The 21,336-nt window shown below is 44.6% G+C and overlaps 1 protein-coding gene across 4 annotated transcripts in view; it reads left to right on the top strand.

Annotated features, from left to right (window-relative positions):
* The window catches only part of KIAA1549L (KIAA1549 like), a 297,801-nt gene extending 288,196 nt beyond the window's left edge, over positions 1–9,605 (top strand). For all 4 annotated transcript variants that reach the window (XM_021925928.2, XM_009186337.3, XM_003910061.5 and 1 more), the window contains one exon: positions 3,376–9,605. In XM_021925928.2, the coding sequence (XP_021781620.2) occupies positions 3,376–3,657 (282 nt within the window). In that variant the 3' untranslated portion in view covers positions 3,658–9,605. The remainder of the gene's footprint in view (positions 1–3,375) is intronic.
* Positions 9,606–21,336: the final 11,731 nt, after the last annotated feature.

The following is a 21,336-nucleotide window of genomic DNA, read 5'->3' on the forward strand; positions in this document are numbered from 1 at the left end:
ATCCCCCCATCTAGAGTTTCTGAGTCATCACCCCATCCCATTGGTATTGTCTGAATGTTTGTGTCCCACTCGATTCATATGTTGAAATCCTAACCCCCATGGTGATGGTACTAGGACATGGGACATTTGGGAGATGGTTAGGTCGTGAGTGCAAACCCCCTAATGAATAGGATTAGTACCCTTAGAAGAGAGGCTTGAGAGAGACCCCTGACCTCTTCTGCCATGTGAGGGGATAGTGAAAGGACAGCTGTCTCTGAACCAGGAAGCAGGCCCTCACCAGATGCAGAATCTGCCAACACTTTGATCTCAGACTTTGCAGCCTCCAGAACTGTGAGAAAGAAATTTCTGTTGTTTATAAGCTCCCCAGCTTATGGTATTTCAGCATAACAGCCAGAGCAGACTAGGACTTCCTGCTCCATCCTCCCTCAGGAGCCAGATGAGCATTGCTGTTAAGCATGGGAACAGGCTGTATTTCTCAGAAGTGTGACATTGAAAACGGGTAGATCAAACGGGACATGCAGACTCTGTAGCCTGACATTCAGCAGCTTATGAATCCACCCCTGTCTGTCTGTCTTGCCTGAGCTCCTTCCACACTAAACACACCCTCTCTGGTCAGCCTGAGGTCACTGATGCTCCCTGGGGCACTCTCTTCTTTGTACTGTTACGGGATCTTTGGGGTGTCAGTTTTCTTCCTGGAAACCTCTGTGGCCGGTGGTGCTTTTGCCCGAGTTCTTGTCCTGGGTCCAGGAAGAATGAGGTATGTAGACACAGCAGAGGTGACAAGGAGGTTTGTTCAGCATTAGAACAGCTCAGAGGAGACCCGCAGTGGGTAGCTCCTCTCTGTAGGCAGGTCGTCCGGTGGAGTGTTCAGCTCTCAGCACAGAAGAGGCCCTGGAGAGGGTGGCTCCTCTCTGCCCACTGCTCATCCCACCATCTGCTGCTCTCAGCAGAGAGGAGGCCCTGGAGAGGGTGGCTCCTCTCCACAGGCAGCTTGTTCAGACGTCTCTGCAGGTCTCTGAAGCTCTCAGCAGGGAGGGTAGCTCCTTTCTGCTGCTGGTTGTCCCGTAGTCTCTCTGTCCTCTGCTCTAGCTGTCCTCTGCCCTGCTCTGGCTAAGCCCAGGGCTTTTATGGACCTCAGAGGGGAGGAAGTGTGTGCTGATTGGTCCATGGGTTGGCCCAGAAGAGAAACCACGAGTCTCCACTCCAGCCTGAGGACTAGCAGGTAGCCCCCAATCTTCAGGCCCTCCCTGGCTTTCTGAAGGTGGGGTCTTATGGGAGACCCACCCTCTTCTGCCTAGGAGTCTGTCTGTCTACCCTACCTGTTGCCATTCATGGCCCTGGGGGCCTGTCCCCAACCGCACTCAGAAGTCAGAGCCCCTGCAGGGGGAAGAGAGAGGCCAGGCAGCAGAAGCAGACACCCCCAAGCCAGCAGGGAGGGGGGCACCTTCCCAAGATGCTGAGGATGTAGGCAGATGCCTAGTCTTGTGCCTGGGAGGGTGGCTACAGCTGCACCCGGGAGCTCCAGCCCCGCCAACACAGAAGGGGCAGGGTTCCAACTTGTCCCTGGCTCCCGCCCGCTCCGTGGAGGGGGAAGCCCAGTTCTGCAGCTGTGGGTGGGGTGGTTGTAGCTGCACCCAGGGCAGATCCTGCCTGCTCCTGTCCCCATTCAAGACCACAGGGAGGCTCGAATTTGGGTGGCTGTAGCCCCACCCGGGAGGGCAGGGCTCCTGCCTGCTCCATAGAGGAGGCGGCCTGGGTCTGCAGTCACGGTTTGGGTGGCTGCAGCAGCATCCGGGGGAGTTCCTGCTCCAACTCAAAAGCGGGGGGCTCCCACTGGCTCCATGGAATGTGCAGCCCTAGTCGCGCACCCCTGCTGCAGCCGGTGTGATGGCAGCAGCCTCTGCTATCAGTACTCCCATACATTTTGATTTGATGATTTGTATTTGATTTTCCCTTTGCCCAGAATGCCCCTCCTACTGCATCTTCCTGGAGGTACCCTGTTCAACTTCCAAACTCACCTAAGCTGCCCAGTCCTCCCACACGTACTTCATTCGCCATAGCACCCCATGCCTCTGTTGTCCGTGGGTGCTTATTCTATAGTGTTCCAATTAACATCATGGGTTATGTGGATTACCCTGGAACAGCATCCCTGTATGTGCCACTGTTTCTGTAGGAGAATCGACTCTAAATTAAAAATTACTTACTTGTCCTTATTCCTAGAAGTTTACATATTTTAAGCATAGGACTCTGTGTCTTCCACTTTTGATGAAGAGAGAAAAACGTTTCAAGAAACCAAAATCATATCCCAGATCCAAGACATTGTAATGCAGTGATTAATTCCAGCCCTTGGAGCCAGACAGACCTCTGCAAAGAATGTCTTGGTAGGTTGTCACCTTAGACTGTGGCACTCGTCAATTTCCTCATCTGCAAGGTAAGGATAACAATACCGACCTCCTAACTTATTGCTCTGAGAACTAAATGAGATAATGTGTGGAAAACCCTTGGCACAGGGCTCAATCGATGTTAGTTATTATTAATAATAAACCCCTGGGTTCCTCTGGAGACCATAAACAGTTCTGTTTGCTGGATTGTGCTTATATGAATAAGGTAACCAAGAGCTGGGTATGGTGGTACCCAGGTGTAGTCCCAGCTACTCAGGAGGCTAAGGCAGGAGGATCACTCCAGCCCCAGAGTTCAAGACTGCAGTGAGCTATGATGGCACCACTGCACTACAGCCTGGATGACAGAGTGAGACATCATCTCTAAAAATAATAGTAATAAAAAATAAGGTAGCTAGGCAAATTCAAATATAGACTCAGATGTATATATTCCTAAGATTTTTCAGACACCTATTTAATTCATCCAAACAGTATATCCAGTGAGTCTAAATTACTTATGTTCTTTTTTTTTTTTTGGAGACAGAGTCTCACTCTGTTGCTCAGGCTGGAGTGCAGTGGTGCAATCTCGGCTCACTGCAACCTCTGCCTCCTGGGTTCAAGTGACTCCTGCTTCAGCCTCCCAAGTAGCTGGGACTACAGGCACCCACCACCATGCCTGGCTAATTTTTTTTGTATTTTTAGTAGCGACGGGGTTTCACCATTTTAGCCAGGATGGTCTTGATCTCCTGACCTTGTGATCCACCCACCTCGGCCTCCTAAAGTGCTGGGATTACAGGCGTGAGCCACCAAAATTACTTATTTTCTAAACAAACTGACTCTGAGTTTTGTATCTATACAATGGTATGTGGCTTCCATTTTCTTCTGAGTTCTCTTCCATGTCCTCAGTCCCCTCCTGCTTCCAGTGTCGAGTGTGTCCTGTGACTTGAGCTCCTTCCTCATGCCGGACCCTGTCCTTCTCTCCCCACGCCCTCTGCAGGTGCCCCTCCCAGGGTACATCGAGGCCTACCCCCGATCACGGTACCCGCAGAGCTCTCCCTCCAGGCTTCCTCGCCAGTACAGCCAGCCAGTCAACCTGCACCCCAGCCTGGAGCAGGCCCCGGCACCCTCCGCAGCAGCCTCGCAGCAGAGCCTGGCAGAAAATGACCCATCAGACGCTCCCTTGACCAACATCTCCACTGCGGCCCTCGTGAAGGCCATCCGGGAGGAGGTGGCCAAGCTGGCCAAAAAACAGACAGATATGTTTGAGTTCCAGGTCTAATGCCTTAGCCCATGGGACTCTGGACTTCTGAACTCTGAGGACACAGCCTTTGGGTTTCCCATGCCTACATGTTAGGACTTGAGACATAGCAATGGGTGAGTTTTCTCACCCTCCGTTTCTGAAAAGGTGAACTATGGGGCTTCTGGGAACAGGAAACTCTTGAACGACTAGATTCTTGGCTCATCCAACTGACTGTGGGTCAAGAAGTCCCTGCTTGGGGCCTTATGTTTGGTAATCTCTCACGTCAAATGTTTGAACTGTGGCCGTATTCCCTATGGAAGCTTAGTCATGAGAGGCACTAGCTAATCTACAGATTCCTATCCAATGCCACATTTTAATCAATCACCGGAAGCGGGAGAACGTAGCTCTTATCTTCGGTGACCTCTGCATGTTAACTCTGTTTCTGCATTAAAGGCAATGCAGGAGTGTGGATTAAGCACCAGACTGTATTCTCAGTCAGCCATGACCGTGAGCGTTAAAATCAGTTTGTAAGGGAGACACTGACTCCAGCCAAGAAACCTGAGCCCCTTTTTTTTAGGTTCATATTCAAAGTCAAATGAACTGGATGAAAGTCAGTACCAATGACTGTGCCTATAAATAGGCCTGACTCTTTGTTTCCCTCATCAATTAAACAAAGGCCAAGAAAGAGAGAAGATGAGAGGGAATGGTGGATTTGTGTTGACAGATTTTTTAAAAGGTGTTGCCATTTTGGAAATAAAAGTCCCCTACAAGTTAGGATCTAACGGAAGGAGAATCGGTGCTAAGAGCTTTTAGGATCCTACAAAATAAATACGGCTATTTGTGGAGGTTTTTCTTTGCCCTGCTTTGAAGGTGGCCTGAGAATGGAGCTTCTTTTTTTCTTGGGATAATAGATACATCAACTTTTACAAGAAAATCTCTGTCTCTTCAACAATGATGTCCAGTGTGTGCTGCTGAGTGGTACAAAAGGAAATAGTACTTGATTCCTGTTAGAAACAGGAGTGGTAGAACCAGAGTCTTCCCAGGCCACAGCCTCTGTTTATAGAAGCTTCTGAATGTAGAAAAGCTGTTGAATTTCATTTAAATGTAAATAACCTTTTAAAAAGCATATGGAGTTAGCCAGTTCCCCCTAGTTAATGGACATAGGAAGACGTTTGCTGAAATGGCAGGGTGGCCACCTTGTGACCATGACGTTGCAAGTCACCCTCCCTGGCATGGCGAGTTGGCTTCCCGAGCTCTGGGTAGAGGACATCACCTCACAGCACTGAGGCACCAGCCGCCGCCTACCCATCAATGCAAGCAAAACAGTTACTGACTTTGTATACCTGGGAGATTGGAGACTCTGGTTCCCTCGCCAAGTGTGACAACCTGTGCAGTGTTGGGGGCTTACTTGGTGTGTGTTGGAGAATGAGGTCCTGTCCTGCTTTCACCCATGACCCATCTAGCTTCAGCTGTATCCATTTTCTTCTGAGCCCATCTTTCCATTGTCCTCACGAGTTTCTTTGGTCTTTACCGAAAGAAGATGGTAGAAATTTAAAAGTTGAGAGAAGACTAGAAATGGAACTGATTAGAAGGGGAGGTTCAAACTGTCAATGCAGAGACTTTTCAAAGAAGTTGTTTTTATTTTCCAATGGCAAAAAATTGCCCTTTCTGGAATGTTCAGAGACGATGTGTCAGTCTCTTGTTCGGATGATAATAGGTAGTGTCCTTTTAGTATGCTGGTTGATCTTTCATAGTGTTAGTGTTTTGTTACTTAAAAAGGAAATCAGCTATAAATAAAATGTATTTTTGTAATTCCCGTGTGTATATATGGTATATTTCTATCAATGGCCAGTTGTTGTAGTCCAAAACCTAAATCAGTTTGCAAAACACTGTGGACAGTGTGAGATTTTATTGACAGGTTAACACAATGCCTACGTCTATCTACATAGGCATTCAATGCACTTGAATGAACAAAGAGCCAAAGAAACTCAGCCTTTTCATGCAAATGGTATGAGTCTGATAAAATCAGCTACATTGTCCTGCTTTATCAATAATATTTCATTAGTGCAATGATATCAACCAGTACTTTGTCTATTTGGTAAATGCCTGGAAATACTTTATGTGAAAATGACATTTCAAGACCTTACTGTAATTGAAATATGTGTAAATGTTTCAGAAGACAGTGTCTGAAATTTGGATGTTTCAATGACTTACAGAGACTGAGTCTACAGTTTGCAGAGCTATGGCTCCAGAGTGCTAAGAGGATGGAGTCACAAATCACTGTGGTCTTTTACAGAGCCCCAGGAAATACTGAGTGAGTCAACTGAGATGACTAAAAAGATAGCATGCTAAATCAGATACACTCTTAAACTAGACACCAGGGGTTTAACAGTAGTATTAATAGATGAGAGGAAAACCTTAAGTTGGAAAGAAATCAGTCTGTTCACGTTTTCCCACTCATGGGGAGACAGAGCCACCTGGTCAGATTTTCTGTGACTCAGAGAGATGTGGTCCTTTCCCTGAAGAATCTTCTAACCCCACAGAGGTGACAGATACCTGGACAGCTGACTCTAAGAGATGGGCAAAAGTGCCTCAAAGAATTGAAATAGGGTTCCCAGAGAGCCCCGAGGAGGCAGCAATGAACAAACACCGTGTTCATCAGAACCCTCTAGACAGTCGCAGAAGCCACAGAGGACCTTGGTTGACCTCGGAGGAGGAAGCAGAAGTACCAAGAAGGGAAGTGACCAGCCCAATGATTCAGTCCCAACCTGCTGGTTCACCAGCCCGCTTGCTTTCCATCTCACCATGTGGCCTGCAGGCTTGTCAGTAACACATTTCTTCAACTGTGCCTAGAGGTTTAAAAAAAAGATAAGGGTCATATGAAGAACTCCATAATGTTCTTGCCAAGAAAAAAGATGATTGAGTATATAACGAACTTCAGATACAGTGTATAGAGGATGATGCATTTGTGGCATAATAAACGGTTTTCAGTGCTGGTTTTGATATGAGTTTTCTGCATTCATGAAAAAGAAATGCATTTTGGCTTTTTCCAGAGAGTTCCATCAAGGAAATGGAGACCTCACCTGCTGTTCTAGACTGTGGGGGTGCATTCCTGTCTCAGCACCAAGGATCCCAACAGGCAGGCAGGGAGGCCCTTGACTTTGTGTCACTGTGAGGCAGCAGAGTCCATGCTCTGCATCAGGGGAGGGGACCCAGTGGTGCAGTAAAAGTCCATTGTGTGGCGTGAGACCTATGATCTGAGGCTTGTGCATAATGAGACGGCAGCTGTTACCTGCAGAACAAGGAGTTTCCTCTTTCAGGGTAGATTATGTAAGAATCAATTCCCTGGTCCCGGGAGAAGTTTTATTGTGAGTTTGTTAATTTAAGAACTCAGCAGAAGGGCATGTAATGTCTGAGTAATCTTGATGGAAGAAAGGAAATAGTTAGATCTGTGATTAAAATGCACACATACACACATACATACACACACACACACACACACACACACACACCCCTTTGGAGAGAGAATGTAGAATGGAGGAGGTGAGGAATTTAACTAATAGAAATGCTTTTTCTAACAGGCAGAAATTAGAGAAATGGATCAAAAGATTTAAACATTGATTACATATAAACGAGTTTTTTTTTTCTACATAGCACACAGGTGCTCAACGTTTAATGAATAACATAACAGATATTGTCTTAAAAGTCTGAAAACAGGATTTGTACTTAATCCTAAATTCCTCCTATCACACACCAGAAAATAATTTGGATTTTATTTACAAACTACATCCAAGTACTCTTAAGGAAAGAGTGTCATTTAGCTTGGAGTAGGGACTGACTGGGGGTCTAAGTGTTGGAAATTAAATTCTGCCATTCAGTCCAACCTCAAATGTGTTCCAGGCAAGGAGTTTTGCAAGGACTAGAAATCCATTCACACTTGGTCAAGTGCAGGCGTTGGCTGAAAGAATAGAGGGACATTTCACAAACAGAACAGGGCTCCCCTACAGGAAAGGGATGGAGACAGCTACCCTTGCCTTTACTCTCACGTTCTCTGTCCTCATGGACTTTCTTCTCTGTTTCCCTCTGCCTATCTGCCTGGTTCTCTTGCTTCTTCTGGCCAACCAGCTTTCTCATTAGTGCATATGTAGCTGAAAAATCCACTCCAGAACCCACTCCGCAAAACCTTTCCTTTTCAGTACCCACCACTCTGACTAGCATCTCTGTGACCCCTAAGGCAAATTTTTGAGGATCTGATTGGTTTAGTTCATCTGCCTATGGGTGAGCCACCCTGGGGTCAGGTGCCTGTCCAATCAGCTGTTACCAAGGAGGCAGGGTCATGTCATTTAAGCATGGCCCCGTGGACTGACCCTTTCAGCAGGGACTTTTACTGGGGGTTGGTACCCAGAAGAAGGAGCATGAGTGAGCAAGACCTCCGAAAAGAACCTACTACACACTGGAACTGACTAGTACTCCTGGGATGCCATGCCACGCAGCAGCCAGCACTCGGAGAACAGTCCCCTGGATGCTACCACAGAGAGAAAAGGGGCATCTTCACTTGCACATCAGGTGAGGGTGCACATACTTGAAACTCTGCTAGACTGGCCAGAGCTGCCCCAGCCACTTCTCACCCCACCACCAGTTATTGATACAGCCGCTGGGTCTAAGAAGCAATTTCTGACCAAGGCCCAGTTAGCACAATGTCTTGCTCAGCAGACAATAAATACTTGTAAATTGAATTGCATGATCTTAGCTCAGGTGCTATTAATGTGGCTCACGGCCACACATTTGCATGGATAAGAAAACCAATGAGCCCCTCAACAGAGTCTTTTGAAACAAAATTGGTTTCAAGTGAAACTTAAGTTATTTTGGCTTTGACCTTCTGAATATAAGTTAGTGTCCTGAGAATTGAAAGACCTCTTGATTTCTTAGGTGAACTGTTACAGAATCCTAGCCTGTGGTAAATGCTAAAATGTAAGGTGTTTCTGAAAAGGAATATGTAGGAAATATAATTGTGCCACAAACACATGACTTTAGAAGATATGCAGTTGCTCTGACTCTGCAGGTTTAAAAAAAATGGGAAGTTTGTGATATGGCAGAATCTGGTTCCACTGGCCAAACCATACTTCAGTGAGAGCCATTATAAATGAAATCCAAAAATTGATCATTTTCATTCTCTGACCTTGGTCAGACTTTTGCAAATTATGGAGCGAGGCCATCAACATATTTTACATAAATGAACTGTGGCCTCATCTTATTTCTCCTCATTTCTTCCTTATGCTTAAACACACACCCATCTCACACACAACCTGAGTAGAGAAAAGATTTGTACCAAACAGGATCAGAGGCATATGAATGGACTGGAAATTGTGAAAAAGGTATAACTATCCTAGACCTTGATCAACTCACTTTAAACTGGTCTCTGATTCCTCATCTGTCAAATGGGTATAAGACCCTCTGTACTTCCCGTGGTGATTTTGAGCAGCATGTGCATAATGTATCTGAAAACGGTTTGACAAGCACTTGAAGGCATTCTTACTAAATTATTAGTTTTGTAATTCAGTTTTATCCAGGAAAATACTTTATCTCCTCCGATCTGCTGAATTACTTTATACAGTCACATGTTCCATGACACAACGTTTTGCCAAGGAAAAATGAAGAAATTCCTAAATTTGAAATTGCCCACAAGATCTAGCGTCATCTGGAGTTGCTGTTATTGTCGTTGTTGTCTATGATTTGGAGGATATGTAAGTACTTGTACATGTGCTTTAACTCTGGGTGAAAAATCCCGACCAGTGAGTCTTTAAAACCACATTAGACACATTGGGCAAAGTACTGAGCAGAAGCTTTGAATGTAGCTGTTGTTATTTTAATGCTTTGCTTTCTAATGAACTTTGTATGTCCTTAGCCTCTGCCGGGAACAGAGTGTTCATATGCTGTTAGAATTTTTTATTGTAAAATAAAATGACAAAGGCTTTCATACCCCAAAACCTGCCTGTTTCTCATTCTACCTCCTCCAGATGGTGAGATGGAATCCCTTTCACAAGCCAGCCACAAAACAGTGCCTGTTGGGGGTTGCTAAAGAACCATTCCAGTCCTGGAGGACCCAGTGTGGTCTCAGGAGCCATCCCAGCTTGGGTGATGAGCTCAGGGGCCAAAAAAAAATGCTCACCCCTGGCCATCCACAGGCCCCAGAGAAGCAGTTTCAGCCTACCCATGACTTAGCAGCTAAAGAAAGATGTATTCCTGGGGCCAATGGGACCCAAGGCAGAAGAAGCCAGTGTCCAGTTAGGTGCCCTTCTCAGAGCATAAAGAAGTCTCATCCAGGTCAGTGGCTCCCAAGGAGTCCAAGAATAACAGTGGTATGGGACACCAGCTCCCAAGACCACCCATCTGTACCATCCCATGTGAGTCCCAGCAGTCCTGATGCCTGCCTTATGTTCAGCCCTATCCAGAGAACATATGTGGTACCGTCTGCTTTGCCCTCTGGCTATTGGACAGGAGAGACCATCGACCCAGGAGCCACAAGCTCACAGGCTGACCAGCCACAAAAATGTGGCTCAGCACATGGGCTAGGCTAACTGGATTCTCTCTCTAGGAAATACCAAGAAACAGAGTCTGTTATCAGTAGAGGCTGAAATTGGGTGGTCAAGACTCAGAGAAGCCGTGATGGGCCATATTCAAAGCAAAGTTCTAAGAAGGCAGAATATTGAGTAAGAAGTGGCCTTGAGGCCAAGGAGCTTTCAAAGGTAAGAAAGCCTGTCTCTTGTAATGAAAACAGACAAACCAACCAATTTCTGAGGCGTCCCTGTGCCCTGGTGGTCAGTCACAACCCTGGGGCTTTTATGGATCCACTGAGCTTGGGCAGCAACATGGCGCTGCTTCTCACTGAAGCCTAATTTGCTCCAATTCTCTGCATGTACCTAGAAGGTACTTAAGAGACTGGAGGAGCAATTTTTTTACTCCACTCTCGGCTTCTCTGTAAAGAGGGCTCAAATATGCACAAAAGACATTCCCAAAGCCACTGTCTTGCTACAGTGGGAAATAAACTTGGAGCCCCTACAAAATGCTTTTTGTGAGGCTCACCATGGGGTGAAGGCCATTGCAAAGAATAGTACAAGTAAGTCCAAGAACTGATGGATTCCCTACTCTTCCCTTTTTTCCCTTCCTTCTGGACCCTGGTTGCTCCTGGCTTTCAAGGCAAATGAAATAATCAAGTAAAAGGAAGTGGTGGTGCCTACGTCAGTACCAGGAGTAGGAGGCAGACACAGGCGCAGAAAGCTGGAAAAGGCATATGGCAAACCCAGCTTCGCCTTGCTGAGTCTCCATCATAAATAGGAGAACATACTTCTTCCAAAGGACATTCTGTAGACTTCCAAGTAAATGTCATGCATCCAACTCATGAGCTCTGCTGGCCACTAGAAACCAGAAAGAACGTGCCTACGAAGGAGTGTGGAACCAATTAATGGAAACATCATTGAGGGTCAACTGCTGGTAAAATGTACATGGATGAGTAGTAGGTGCTACAGACTGCATATTTGTGTCACCCCCACTCCCCAGTTCATGTCTTATAACGTAATCCCCAATGTGAAGGTATCTGGATGTGGGGCCTTTGGGAGGTGATTATGTCATGAACTTTCATTCATGAGATTAGTGCTATTATATGTAATAAAGGCCCCAGAGACCCCCTCATCTCTTCTGCCATCTATGAACCAGGAAGTGGGCCCTCACAGACACCAAATCTGCTGGTACCTTGAATTTGGACTTCCCAGATTAGAACTGTGAGAAATAAGTTACTATCCAGTTTATGGTATTTTGTTATAGCAGCCTGAACAGACTGAGACAGTAGGAAACAATTGCTTTGATTCTTTCTATAACCACTTGGAGGAATGGTTATGATCAACACTGGTTTGCATAGTTTGGCACTTCATTTTTAACAACATTTCAGTGTTAATATTTGCACATGCACAAACTCGCATTTGGGGAGAGGCCATTGGACTCATTGGAATTGAAATAAAGTCTCATTAGCATAACAGTTTCACCACCAACCTGTCCTCCAAGCCCCCAGACTCCAATGAGCCTACACTCAACATATATGAGAGCTTGCTTTTTACTCTGGTGCCCACTTCCTCACTCAGCTCCTTGGTCTTGGTGTGGGAGGCCTTTGGGAGACCTACAGGGCCTGTGGAAGCCACACCCCTTGAGGCTGTATCCACATGATGTCAACAGAACCTAATGAAAAATCAGGCAACCACCAGATGCCTTGCCTAGGGAACCTTTGGGAACAGCTGGATTTGGGGCACGGGATCTACCAATAGGCTGGATGTTGCACTGGATTTCTCATGGTTTATCCTACTCTGCTGGGATTGGGAGACAAAGCCAGGGGCTGGTTGCATGCCCCTTGGGATGTCCATTTTCTAGGTCAGGTTTTAGCAGCATCAAGAGAGGGTCTGGACAGTCTTAAGACTGGGAAAACAAAGGGCCAGATTGCCTGAGTTGCTTCATGTATTAATGTTCGGAGGCTTTGGGAACTAGAAGTTTGCTTCTCTGTGAGATTTTATTCCTAAAACTGGTTGGTCCTGAACACACTTTTGTGTGCCACAGTGACCAACTCCTTTAGAATGGGTCCAGGTAAAAGAGAACCAAAGGCTAAGACCAGAAACCAGATGCCACAACTGAGCAGGCATTAGCCCTGGAGAAGGGGGCATGCATATCTGGGTATGGTTTTATCCTGTTTTATTTCCATAGGTTTTTAGGGAACAGGTGGTATTTGGTTATGTGAGTTCTTCAGTGGTGATTTGTGAGATTTTGGTGCATCTGTCACCCCAGCAGTATACACTGAAACCAATTTGTAGCCTTTTATCCCTCACCTGCTTCCTGCCCTTTCCTCATGAGTCCCCAAAGTCTATTGTATCATCCTTATGCCTTTGCATTCTCATAGCTTAGCGCCCACTTATGAGTGAGAATATACAACGTTTGGCTTTTCCATTCCTGAGTTACTTCACTTAGAATAATAGTCTCCAATCCCATCTTGGTTGCTGCAAATGCCATTAATTCGTTGCTTTTTATGGCTGAGTAGTATTCCATTGTACATATATACCACAATTTCTTTATCCACTCGTTGATTGATGGGCATTTGGGCTAGTTCCGTATTTTTGTAATTACGAATTGTGCTGCTATAAACATGTGTGTGCAAGTATCTTTTTCGTATAATGACTTATTTTCCTCTGGGTGGATACCCAGTAGTGGATCAAATGGTAGTTCTACTCTTAGGTCTTTAAAGAATCTCCAGACTGTTTTCCATAGTGATTGTACTAGTTTACATTCCTACCAGCAGTGTAAGTGTTCCCTTGTCACCACATCCATGCCAACATCTATTTTATTTATTTTTTGACAATGGTCATTCTTGAGGGAGTAAGGTGGTATCACAGTGTGATTTTGATTTGCATTTCTGTGATCATTAGTTATGTTGAGCATTTTCTCATGTTTGATGCCATTTGTATATCTTCTTTTGAGAATTGTCTATTCATGTTCTTAGCCAACTTTTTGATGGGATTGTTGTTTATTTCTTGCTAATTTGTTAGAGTTCCTTGTAGATTCTGGATATTAGTAGTCCTTTGTCAGATGTATAGGTTGTGAAGATTTTCCCCCACTCTATGGGCTGTTGTCTGTTTACTCTGCTGACTGTTCCTTTTGCTGTGCAAAAGCTCTTTAGTTTAATTAAGTCCCAACTATTTATCTTTGTTTTTGTTGCACTTGCTTTTGGGTTCTTGGTTATGAAACCTTTGCCTAAGCCAATGTCTAGAAGGGTTTTTCCAATGTTATCTTCTAGAATTTTTATAGTTTTAGATCTTAGATTTAAGTCCTTGATCCATCTGGAGTTTTTTGTGCAAGGTGAGAGATGGGGATCCAGTTTCATTCTCCTACATGTGGCTTGCCAATTATCCCAGCACCATTTGTTGAATAGGGTGTCCCTTTCCCACTTTTTTTTGTTTGCTTTGTTGAAGATCAGTTGGCTGTAAGTATTTGGATTTATTTCTTGGTTCTCCATTCTGTTCCATTGGTCTATGTGCCTATTTTTATACCAGTACCATGCTGTTTTGGTGACTGTGGCTTTATAATATAGTGTGAAATCAGGTAATGTGATGCCTCCAGATTTGTTCTTTTTCTTGCTTTGGTTAGGTAGGCTCTTTTCGGTTCCATGTGAATTTTAGGACTGTTTTTTCTAGTTCTGTGAAGAATGATGGTGGTATTTTGAAGGGAATTGCATTGAATTTGTAGATTACTTTTGACTATATAATTATTTTCACAATATTAATTCTACCTATCCATGAGCATGACATGTGTTTCCATTTGTTTGTGTCTGATTTCTTTCAGCAGTGTTTTGTAGTTGTCCTTGTAGAGGTCTTTCACCTCCTTGGTTAGATATATTCCTAAGGTATTGTACTGTATTGTATTGTATTGTACTGTATTGTATTGTATTGTATTGTATTGTATTGGTAAAGAAAGAAAAGGCTATTGTAAAAAATGTTGAGTCCTTGATTTGATTCTTAGCTTGATCACTGTTGGTGTATAGCAGAGCTACTGATTTGTGTACATTAACTTTGTATCCTGAAACTTTGCTGAATTCATTAATCAGTTCTAGGAGCTTTTTGGAGGAGTTTTTAGGGTTTTCTAGGTATACAATCATACCATCAGTAAACAGCAACAGTTTGACTTCCTTTTTAGTGATTTGGATGCCCTTTATTTTTTTCTCTTGCCTGATTGCTCTGGCTAGGACTTCCAGCACTACGCTGAATAGAAGTGGTGAGACTGGACATCCTTGTCTTGTTGGGAATGCTTTCTCAGAGGGAATGCTTTCAACTTTTCCCGATTCAGTATTGTGTTGGCTGTGGGTTTGTGATAGATGGCTTTTATTACATTGAGGTGTGTCCCTTGTATGCCGATTTGGCTGAGAGTTATAATCATAAAAGCAATGCTGGATTTTGTCAAATGCTTTTTCTGTGTCTATTGAGATGATCATGTGATTTTTGTTTTCAATTCTGTTAATGTGGTGTATCATATTTATTGACTTGCATATGTTAAACTATCCCTACATCCCTAGTATGAAACCCACTTGATGATGGTGTATTATCTTTTTGATAATGCTGTTGGATTTGGTTAGCTAGTATTTTGGTGAGGATTCTTGCATCTACGTTCAACAGGAATATTGGTCTGTAATTTTCTTTTTTTGTTATGTCCTTTCCCGGTTTTAGTGTTAGGGTGATACTAGCTTCATAGAATATTTAGGGAGGATTCCTCTTTCTCTATCTTATGGAATAGTGTCAATAGGAATGGTACCAATTCTTCTTTGAATGTCTGGTTTCAGCTGTGAATCCTTCTGGTCCTGGACTTTTTCTGTTGGTATTTTTTTTGTTGTTACCATTTCATTTTCACTATTTGTTATGGGTCTCTTCAGGGTTTCTAATTCTTCCTGATTTAAGCTAAGAGAGTTGTATCTTTCCAGGAATTTACGTATCTCCTCTAGGTTTTATAGTTTATGTGCATAAAGGTGTTCATAGTAGCCTTGAATGATCTTTTGTATTTCTGTGGTGTTGGTTGTAATATCTCCCACTTTGTTTCTAATTGAGCTTATTTGGATCTTCTCTCTTCTTGGTTAATCTTGCTAATGGTCTATCAATTTTATTTATCTTTTCAAAGAACCAGCTTTTCGTTTCATTTATCTTTTGTATTGTTTTTCTTTTTTCAGTTTTATTTAGTTCTGCTCTAATCTTTGTTATTTCTTTTCCTCTGCTGGGTTTGGGTTTGGATTGTTCTTGTTTCTCCAGTTCTGTGAGGTGTGACCTTAGATAGACTATTTGTGCTCTTTCAGACTTTTTGATGTAGGCATTTAATGCTATGAAGTTTCCTCTTAGCACCACTTTTGCTGTATCTCAAAGGTTTTGATAGGTTGTGTCACTATTATCTTTCAGTTCAAAGAATTTTTTTATTTCTGTCTTGATTTCACTGTTGACCCAACGATCATTCAAGAGCAGGTTCTTTAATTTCCATGTATGTATGGTTTTGAGGATTCCATATGGAGTTGATTTCCCATTTTATTCCACTGTAGTCTGAGAGAGTACTTGATATAATTTCAGTTTTCTTAAATTTATTGAGATTTGTTTTGTGACCTATCATATGGTCTATCTTGGAGAACATTCCATGCCCTGATGAACAGAATATGTATTCTGCAGTTGTTGGGTAGAATGTTCTTAAATATTTGTCAAGTCCATTTGTTCCAGGGTATAGTTTAAATCCATTGTTTCTTTGTTGACATTCTGTCTTGAAGACCTGTCTAGTGCTGTCAGTGGAATATTGAAGTCCCCCAGTATTATTGTGTTGCTGTCTATCTCATTTCTTAGGTCCAGTAGTAATTGTTTTATAAATTTGGGAGCTCTAGTGTTAGGTGCATATATATTTAGGATTGTGGTATTTTCCTGTTGGACAAAGCCTTTTATCATTATATAATACCCTGCTTTGTCTTTTTAAACTGCTGTTGCTTTAAAGTTTGTTTTGTCTGATATAAGAATAGCTACTCCTGCTCGCTTTTGGTGTCCATTTGTATGGAATGTCTTTTTCCACCTCTACCTTAGGTTTATGTGAGTCCTTATGTGTTAGGTGAGTCTCTTGAAGGCAGCAGATACTTGGTTGGTGAATTCTTGTCCATTCTGCAATTCTGTGTCTTCTAAGTGGGGCATTTAGGCCATTTGCCTTCAACATTAGTATTGAAATGTGAGGCACTATTCCATTCATCGTGCTATTTGTTGCCTGTATACCTTGGGTTTAAAAAAAAAAAAAAATTATAGGTCCTGTGAGATTTATGCTTTAAAGAGGTTCTGTTTTGATTTGTTTCAATATTTAGAGCTCCTTTTAGCAGTTCTTGTAGTGCTGGTTTGATAGTGGCAAGTTCTCTTAGCATTTGTTTGTTTGAAAAAGACTGTCTTTCCTTCATTTATGAAGCTTAGTTTCACTGGATACAAAATTCTTGGCTGTTTAAGGAGGCTGAAGATAGGGCCCCAATCCCTTCTAGCTTGCAGGGTTTCTGCTGAAAAATCTGCTGTTAATCTGACAGGTTTTCCTTTATAGGTTACCTGGTGCTTTTGCCTCACAGCTCTTAAGATTCTTTCTTTCATCTTGACTTTAGATAACCTGATGACATTGTGCCTAGGTGATGATCTTTTAGCAGTAAATTTCCCAGGTGTTTTTTGAGCTGCTTGTATTTAGATGTCTAGGTCTCTAGCAAGGCTGGGGAAGTTTTCCTCAATTATTCCCCCAAATATGTTTTCCAAACTTTTAGATTTCTCTTCTTTAGGAATGCCAGTTATTCTTAGGTTTGGTCATTTAACATAATCCCAAACTTCTTGGAGGCTTTCTTCATTTTTTAATTATTTTTTCTTTGTCTTTGTTGGATTAGGTTAAATCATAAACCTTGTCTTTGAGTCTAAAGTTCTTTCTTCTGCTTGTTCAATTCTATTGCTGAGATTTTCCAGTACATTTTGCATTTCTCTAAGTGTGTCCTTTATTTCCTGAAGTTGTGATTGCTTTTTTTTTTTTATGCTGTCTATTTCACTGAAGATTTCTTCCCTCATATCTTGTATCTTTTTTTGATTTCCTTAAATTGGACTTCACCTTTCTCTGGTGGCTCCTTGATTAGTTTAATAATTAACCTTCTAAATTCTTTTTTAGGTAAATCAGGGATTTCTTCTTGATTTGGATCCATTGCTGGTGAGCTAGTGTGACTTTTTGGGGGTGTTAAAGAACCTTGTTTTGTCATGTTACCAGTATTTTTTTCCTGGTTCCTTCTCATTTGGGTAGGCTATGTCAGAGGGAAGATCTGGGGCTCAAGGCTGCCATGCAGATCCTTTTGTCCCATGGGGTGTTCCCTTGATGTGATACTCTCCCCTTCTTCTTAGAGATGTGGCTTCCTGAGAGCTGAACTGTAGTGATTATTATTTCTCTTCAGGATCTAGCCACCCAGCAGGGCTACCAGACCCCCAGTTGGTACTGGGGGGTGTTTGCCCAGAATCCTGTGATGTGAACCATCTTCAGGTCTCTCCACTGTGGATACCAGCACCTGTTCCAGTGGAGGTGGCAGGGTGGTGAAATGGACTCTGTGAGGGTTCCTAGCTTTGGTAGTTTAATGCACTAGTTTTGTGCTGGTTGGCCTCCTCTCAGGAAGTGGCATTTTCAAGAGAGCATCAGCTGTGGTAGTACAGGGAGGATCAAGCAGTGGGCAGGGCCCTAGAACTCCTAAGAGAATATGGCCTTTCTCTTCAGCTACCAGGGTGAGTAGGGAAGGACTATCAGGTGAGGGCAGGGCTAGGCATGTCTGAGCTCAGACTCGCTGTAGGTGGGGCTTGCTGCCACTGCTGTGGGAGATGGAGGTGTGGTTCGCATGTCAATGGAGTTATGCTCCCAGGAGGATTATGGCTACCTCTGCTGTGTCAGGGAAGTGGGGGAAAGCCAGCAGTTACAGGTCTCACCCAGCTCCCACGTAACCCAAAAGGCCAGTCTCACTCCCACTGTGCCCTCCCCCAACAGCACCGAATTTGTTTCTAGGCAGTGGATGAGCAGGGCTGAGAACTTGCTCCAGGCTACCAGCCTCCCAGCTGAGAAAACAAGACCAGCTTTCATGCCTCCTCACCTGTGGAGTCTACACACCAGATTCACACCCTCTTTCAAGTTTTGGCCAGGAGACCTCATGTTTGGTTGGAATTGTTACAGAGTTCAGCTGGAGGTTTCCTTCTCTCCGTGGTCTTTTCCCAGTTTCTCCGGCAGCCCTCCCCAATGACCCATGTGAGACAAGTCAGAAATGGCTTCCTTAGGGACCCAGAGAGCCCACAAGGCTTTTCCTGCTGCTTCCTCTACCCCTGTATTTCTGCTCAGCTCTCTAAACTAACTCAGCTCCAGGTAAGGTTAAATGTTTCTCCTGTGACCTAGACCTTCAGGTTCCCCAGTGAGGATGTGGGTTTGGGGGCAGATGATTCCTGTCAGGCCTCTGAGCCCAAGCCAAGCCATCGCATCCTCTGTGACTTGCACGTATATACGCCCAGATGGCCTGAAGAATCACAAAAGAAGTGCAAATGCCCTGCCCCGCCTTAACCGATGACATTCCACCACAAAAGAAGTGAAAATGGCCAGTCCTTGCTTTAAGTGATGACATTACCTTGTGAAGTTCCTTTTCCTGACTCATCCTGGCTCAAAAAGTTCCCCCACTGAGCACCTTGTGACCCCCACTCCTGCCCGCCAGAGAACAACCCCCCTTTGACTATAATTTTCCTTTACCTACCCAAATCCTATAAAACGGCCCCACCCTTATCTCCCTTCACTGACTCTCTTTTCGGACTCAGCCCGCCTGCGCCTGCACCCAGGTGAAATAAACAGCCATGTTGCTCACACAAAGCCTGTTTGGTGGTCTCTTCACACGGACACACATGACATTTTGGTGCCGTGACTCGGATCAGGAGACCTCCCTTGGGAGATCAATCCCCTGTCCTCCTGCTCTTTGCTCTGTGAGAAAGATCCACCTATGACCTCTGGTCCTCAGACCAACCAGCCCAAGGAACATCTGATCAATTTTAAATCGAGTAAGTGGCCCCTTTTTTACTCTCTTCTTCAGCCTCTCTCACTATCTCTCAACCTCTTTCTCCTTTCAATCTTGGCACCACCCTCCAATCTCTCCCTTCTCTTAATTTCAATTCCTTTCATAGGAGACATGTTTTATCCGTGGACCCAAAACGCCAACGCCGGTCACGGACTGGGGAAGGCAGCCTTCCCTTGGTGTTTAATCATTGCAGGGACGCCTCTCTGATTGCTCAGCCACGTTTCAGAGATGTCTGACCACACTGCAGAGACGCTTGCCTTGGTTTTTCACCCTAAGCGGCAAGTCCCGCTTTTCTGGGGGAGGGGCCAGAACCCCAACCCCTACCCTCCCTGTCTCTACCCCTTCTCCGCTTTTCTGGGGGAGGGGCAAGCACCCCGACCCGACCCCTTCTCTCCCTGTTTCTACCCCTTCTCTGCTTTTCTCGGGGAGGGGCAAGAACCCCGACCTATTTTTGTGCCCCCTCTTATTTTTGCGCCCCCTATTTTTGTGCCCCGATCTCTTATTTTTGCGCCCCAGTACCTTATTTCTGCTCCCTGACCCCTTTCCTGCTTTTCTGGAGGGCAAGAACCCCCGAACTCCTTCTCTCTCTCTCTCTACTCTCTCTTTTCTCTGGGCTTGCCTCCTTCACCATGGGCAACCCTCCACCCTCCATTCTTCCTTCTTCTCCGTAGCCTGTGTTCTCAAGAACTTAAAACCTCTTCAACTCACACCTGATCTAAAACCTAAATGCCTTATTTTCCTCTACAATGCCGCTTGACCCCAATGCAAACTCGACAGTAGTTCCAAATAGCCAGAAAACAGCACTTTCGATTTTTCCATCCTACAAGACCTAAGTAATTCTTGTCATAAAATGGGCAAACGGTCTGAGGTGCCTGACGTCCAGGCATTCTTTTACACATCAGTCCCTCCCTAGTCTCTGTTCCCAATGCAACTCGTCCCAAATCTTCCTTCCTTCCCTCCCGCCTGTCCCCTCAGTCCCAACCCCAAGAGTCACTGAGTTTTTCCAGTCTTCCTTTTCTACAGACCCATCTGACCTCTTCCCTCCTCGCCAGGCTGAGCTAGGTCCCAATTTTTCCTCAGCCTCCGCTCCCCTACCCAATAATCCTTTTATCACCTCCCCTCCTCACACCCAGTCTGGCTTACAGTTTCGTTCTGCAACTAGCCCTCCCCCGCCTGTCCAGTGATTTCCTCTTTAAAAAGTGGCTAAAGCTAAAGGCATAGTCAAGGTTAATGTTCCTTTTTCTTTATCTGACCTCTCCCAAATCAGTTAGTGTTTAGGCTCTTTTTAATCAAATATGAAAAACCCAGCCCAGTTCATGGCCTGTTCAGCAGCAACCCTGAGATGCTTTTCAGCCCTAGACCCTGAAAGGTCAGAAGGCCGTCTTATTCTTCATATGCATTTTATTTTATTACCCAATCTGCTCCCGACATTAAATAAAGCTCCAAAAGTTAAATTTTGGCCCTCAAACCCCACAACAGGACTTAATGAATGTTGCCTTCAAGGTGTACAATAATAGAAAAAGGCAGCCAAGTAGCAACTTATTTCTGAGTTGCAATTCCTTGCCTCCACTGTGAGACAAACCCCAGCCACATCTCCAGCACACAACTCCAAATGCCTGAACCGCAGCTGCCAGGGGTTCCTCCAGAACCTCCTCTCCCAGGAGCTTGCTACAAGTGCTGAAAATCTGGCCACTAGGCCAAGGAATGCCCTCAGCCTGGGATTCCTCCAAAGCCGTGTCCCATCTGTGCGGGACCCCACGGGAAATCAGACTGTCCAACTCGCCCAGCAGCCACTCCCAGAGCCCCTGGAGCTCTGGCCCAAGACTCTCCGACTGACTCCTTCCCAGACCTTCTTGGCTTAGTGGCTGAAGACTGATGCTGCCCCATCGCCTCGGAAGCCTCCTGGACCATCACAGACGCTTTGGGTAACTCTTACAGTGGAGGGTAAGTCTGTCCCCTTCTTAATCAATACGGAGGCTACCCACTCCACATTACCTTCTTTTCAAAGGCCTGTTTCCCTTGCCTCCACAACTGTTGTGGGTATTGACAGCCAGGCTTCTAAACCTCTTAAAACTCCC

The sequence above is a fragment of the Papio anubis genome, chromosome 12, assembly GCF_008728515.1.
Source record: "Papio anubis isolate 15944 chromosome 12, Panubis1.0, whole genome shotgun sequence".
In the NCBI taxonomy this organism is placed as follows: domain Eukaryota; kingdom Metazoa; phylum Chordata; class Mammalia; order Primates; family Cercopithecidae; genus Papio; species Papio anubis.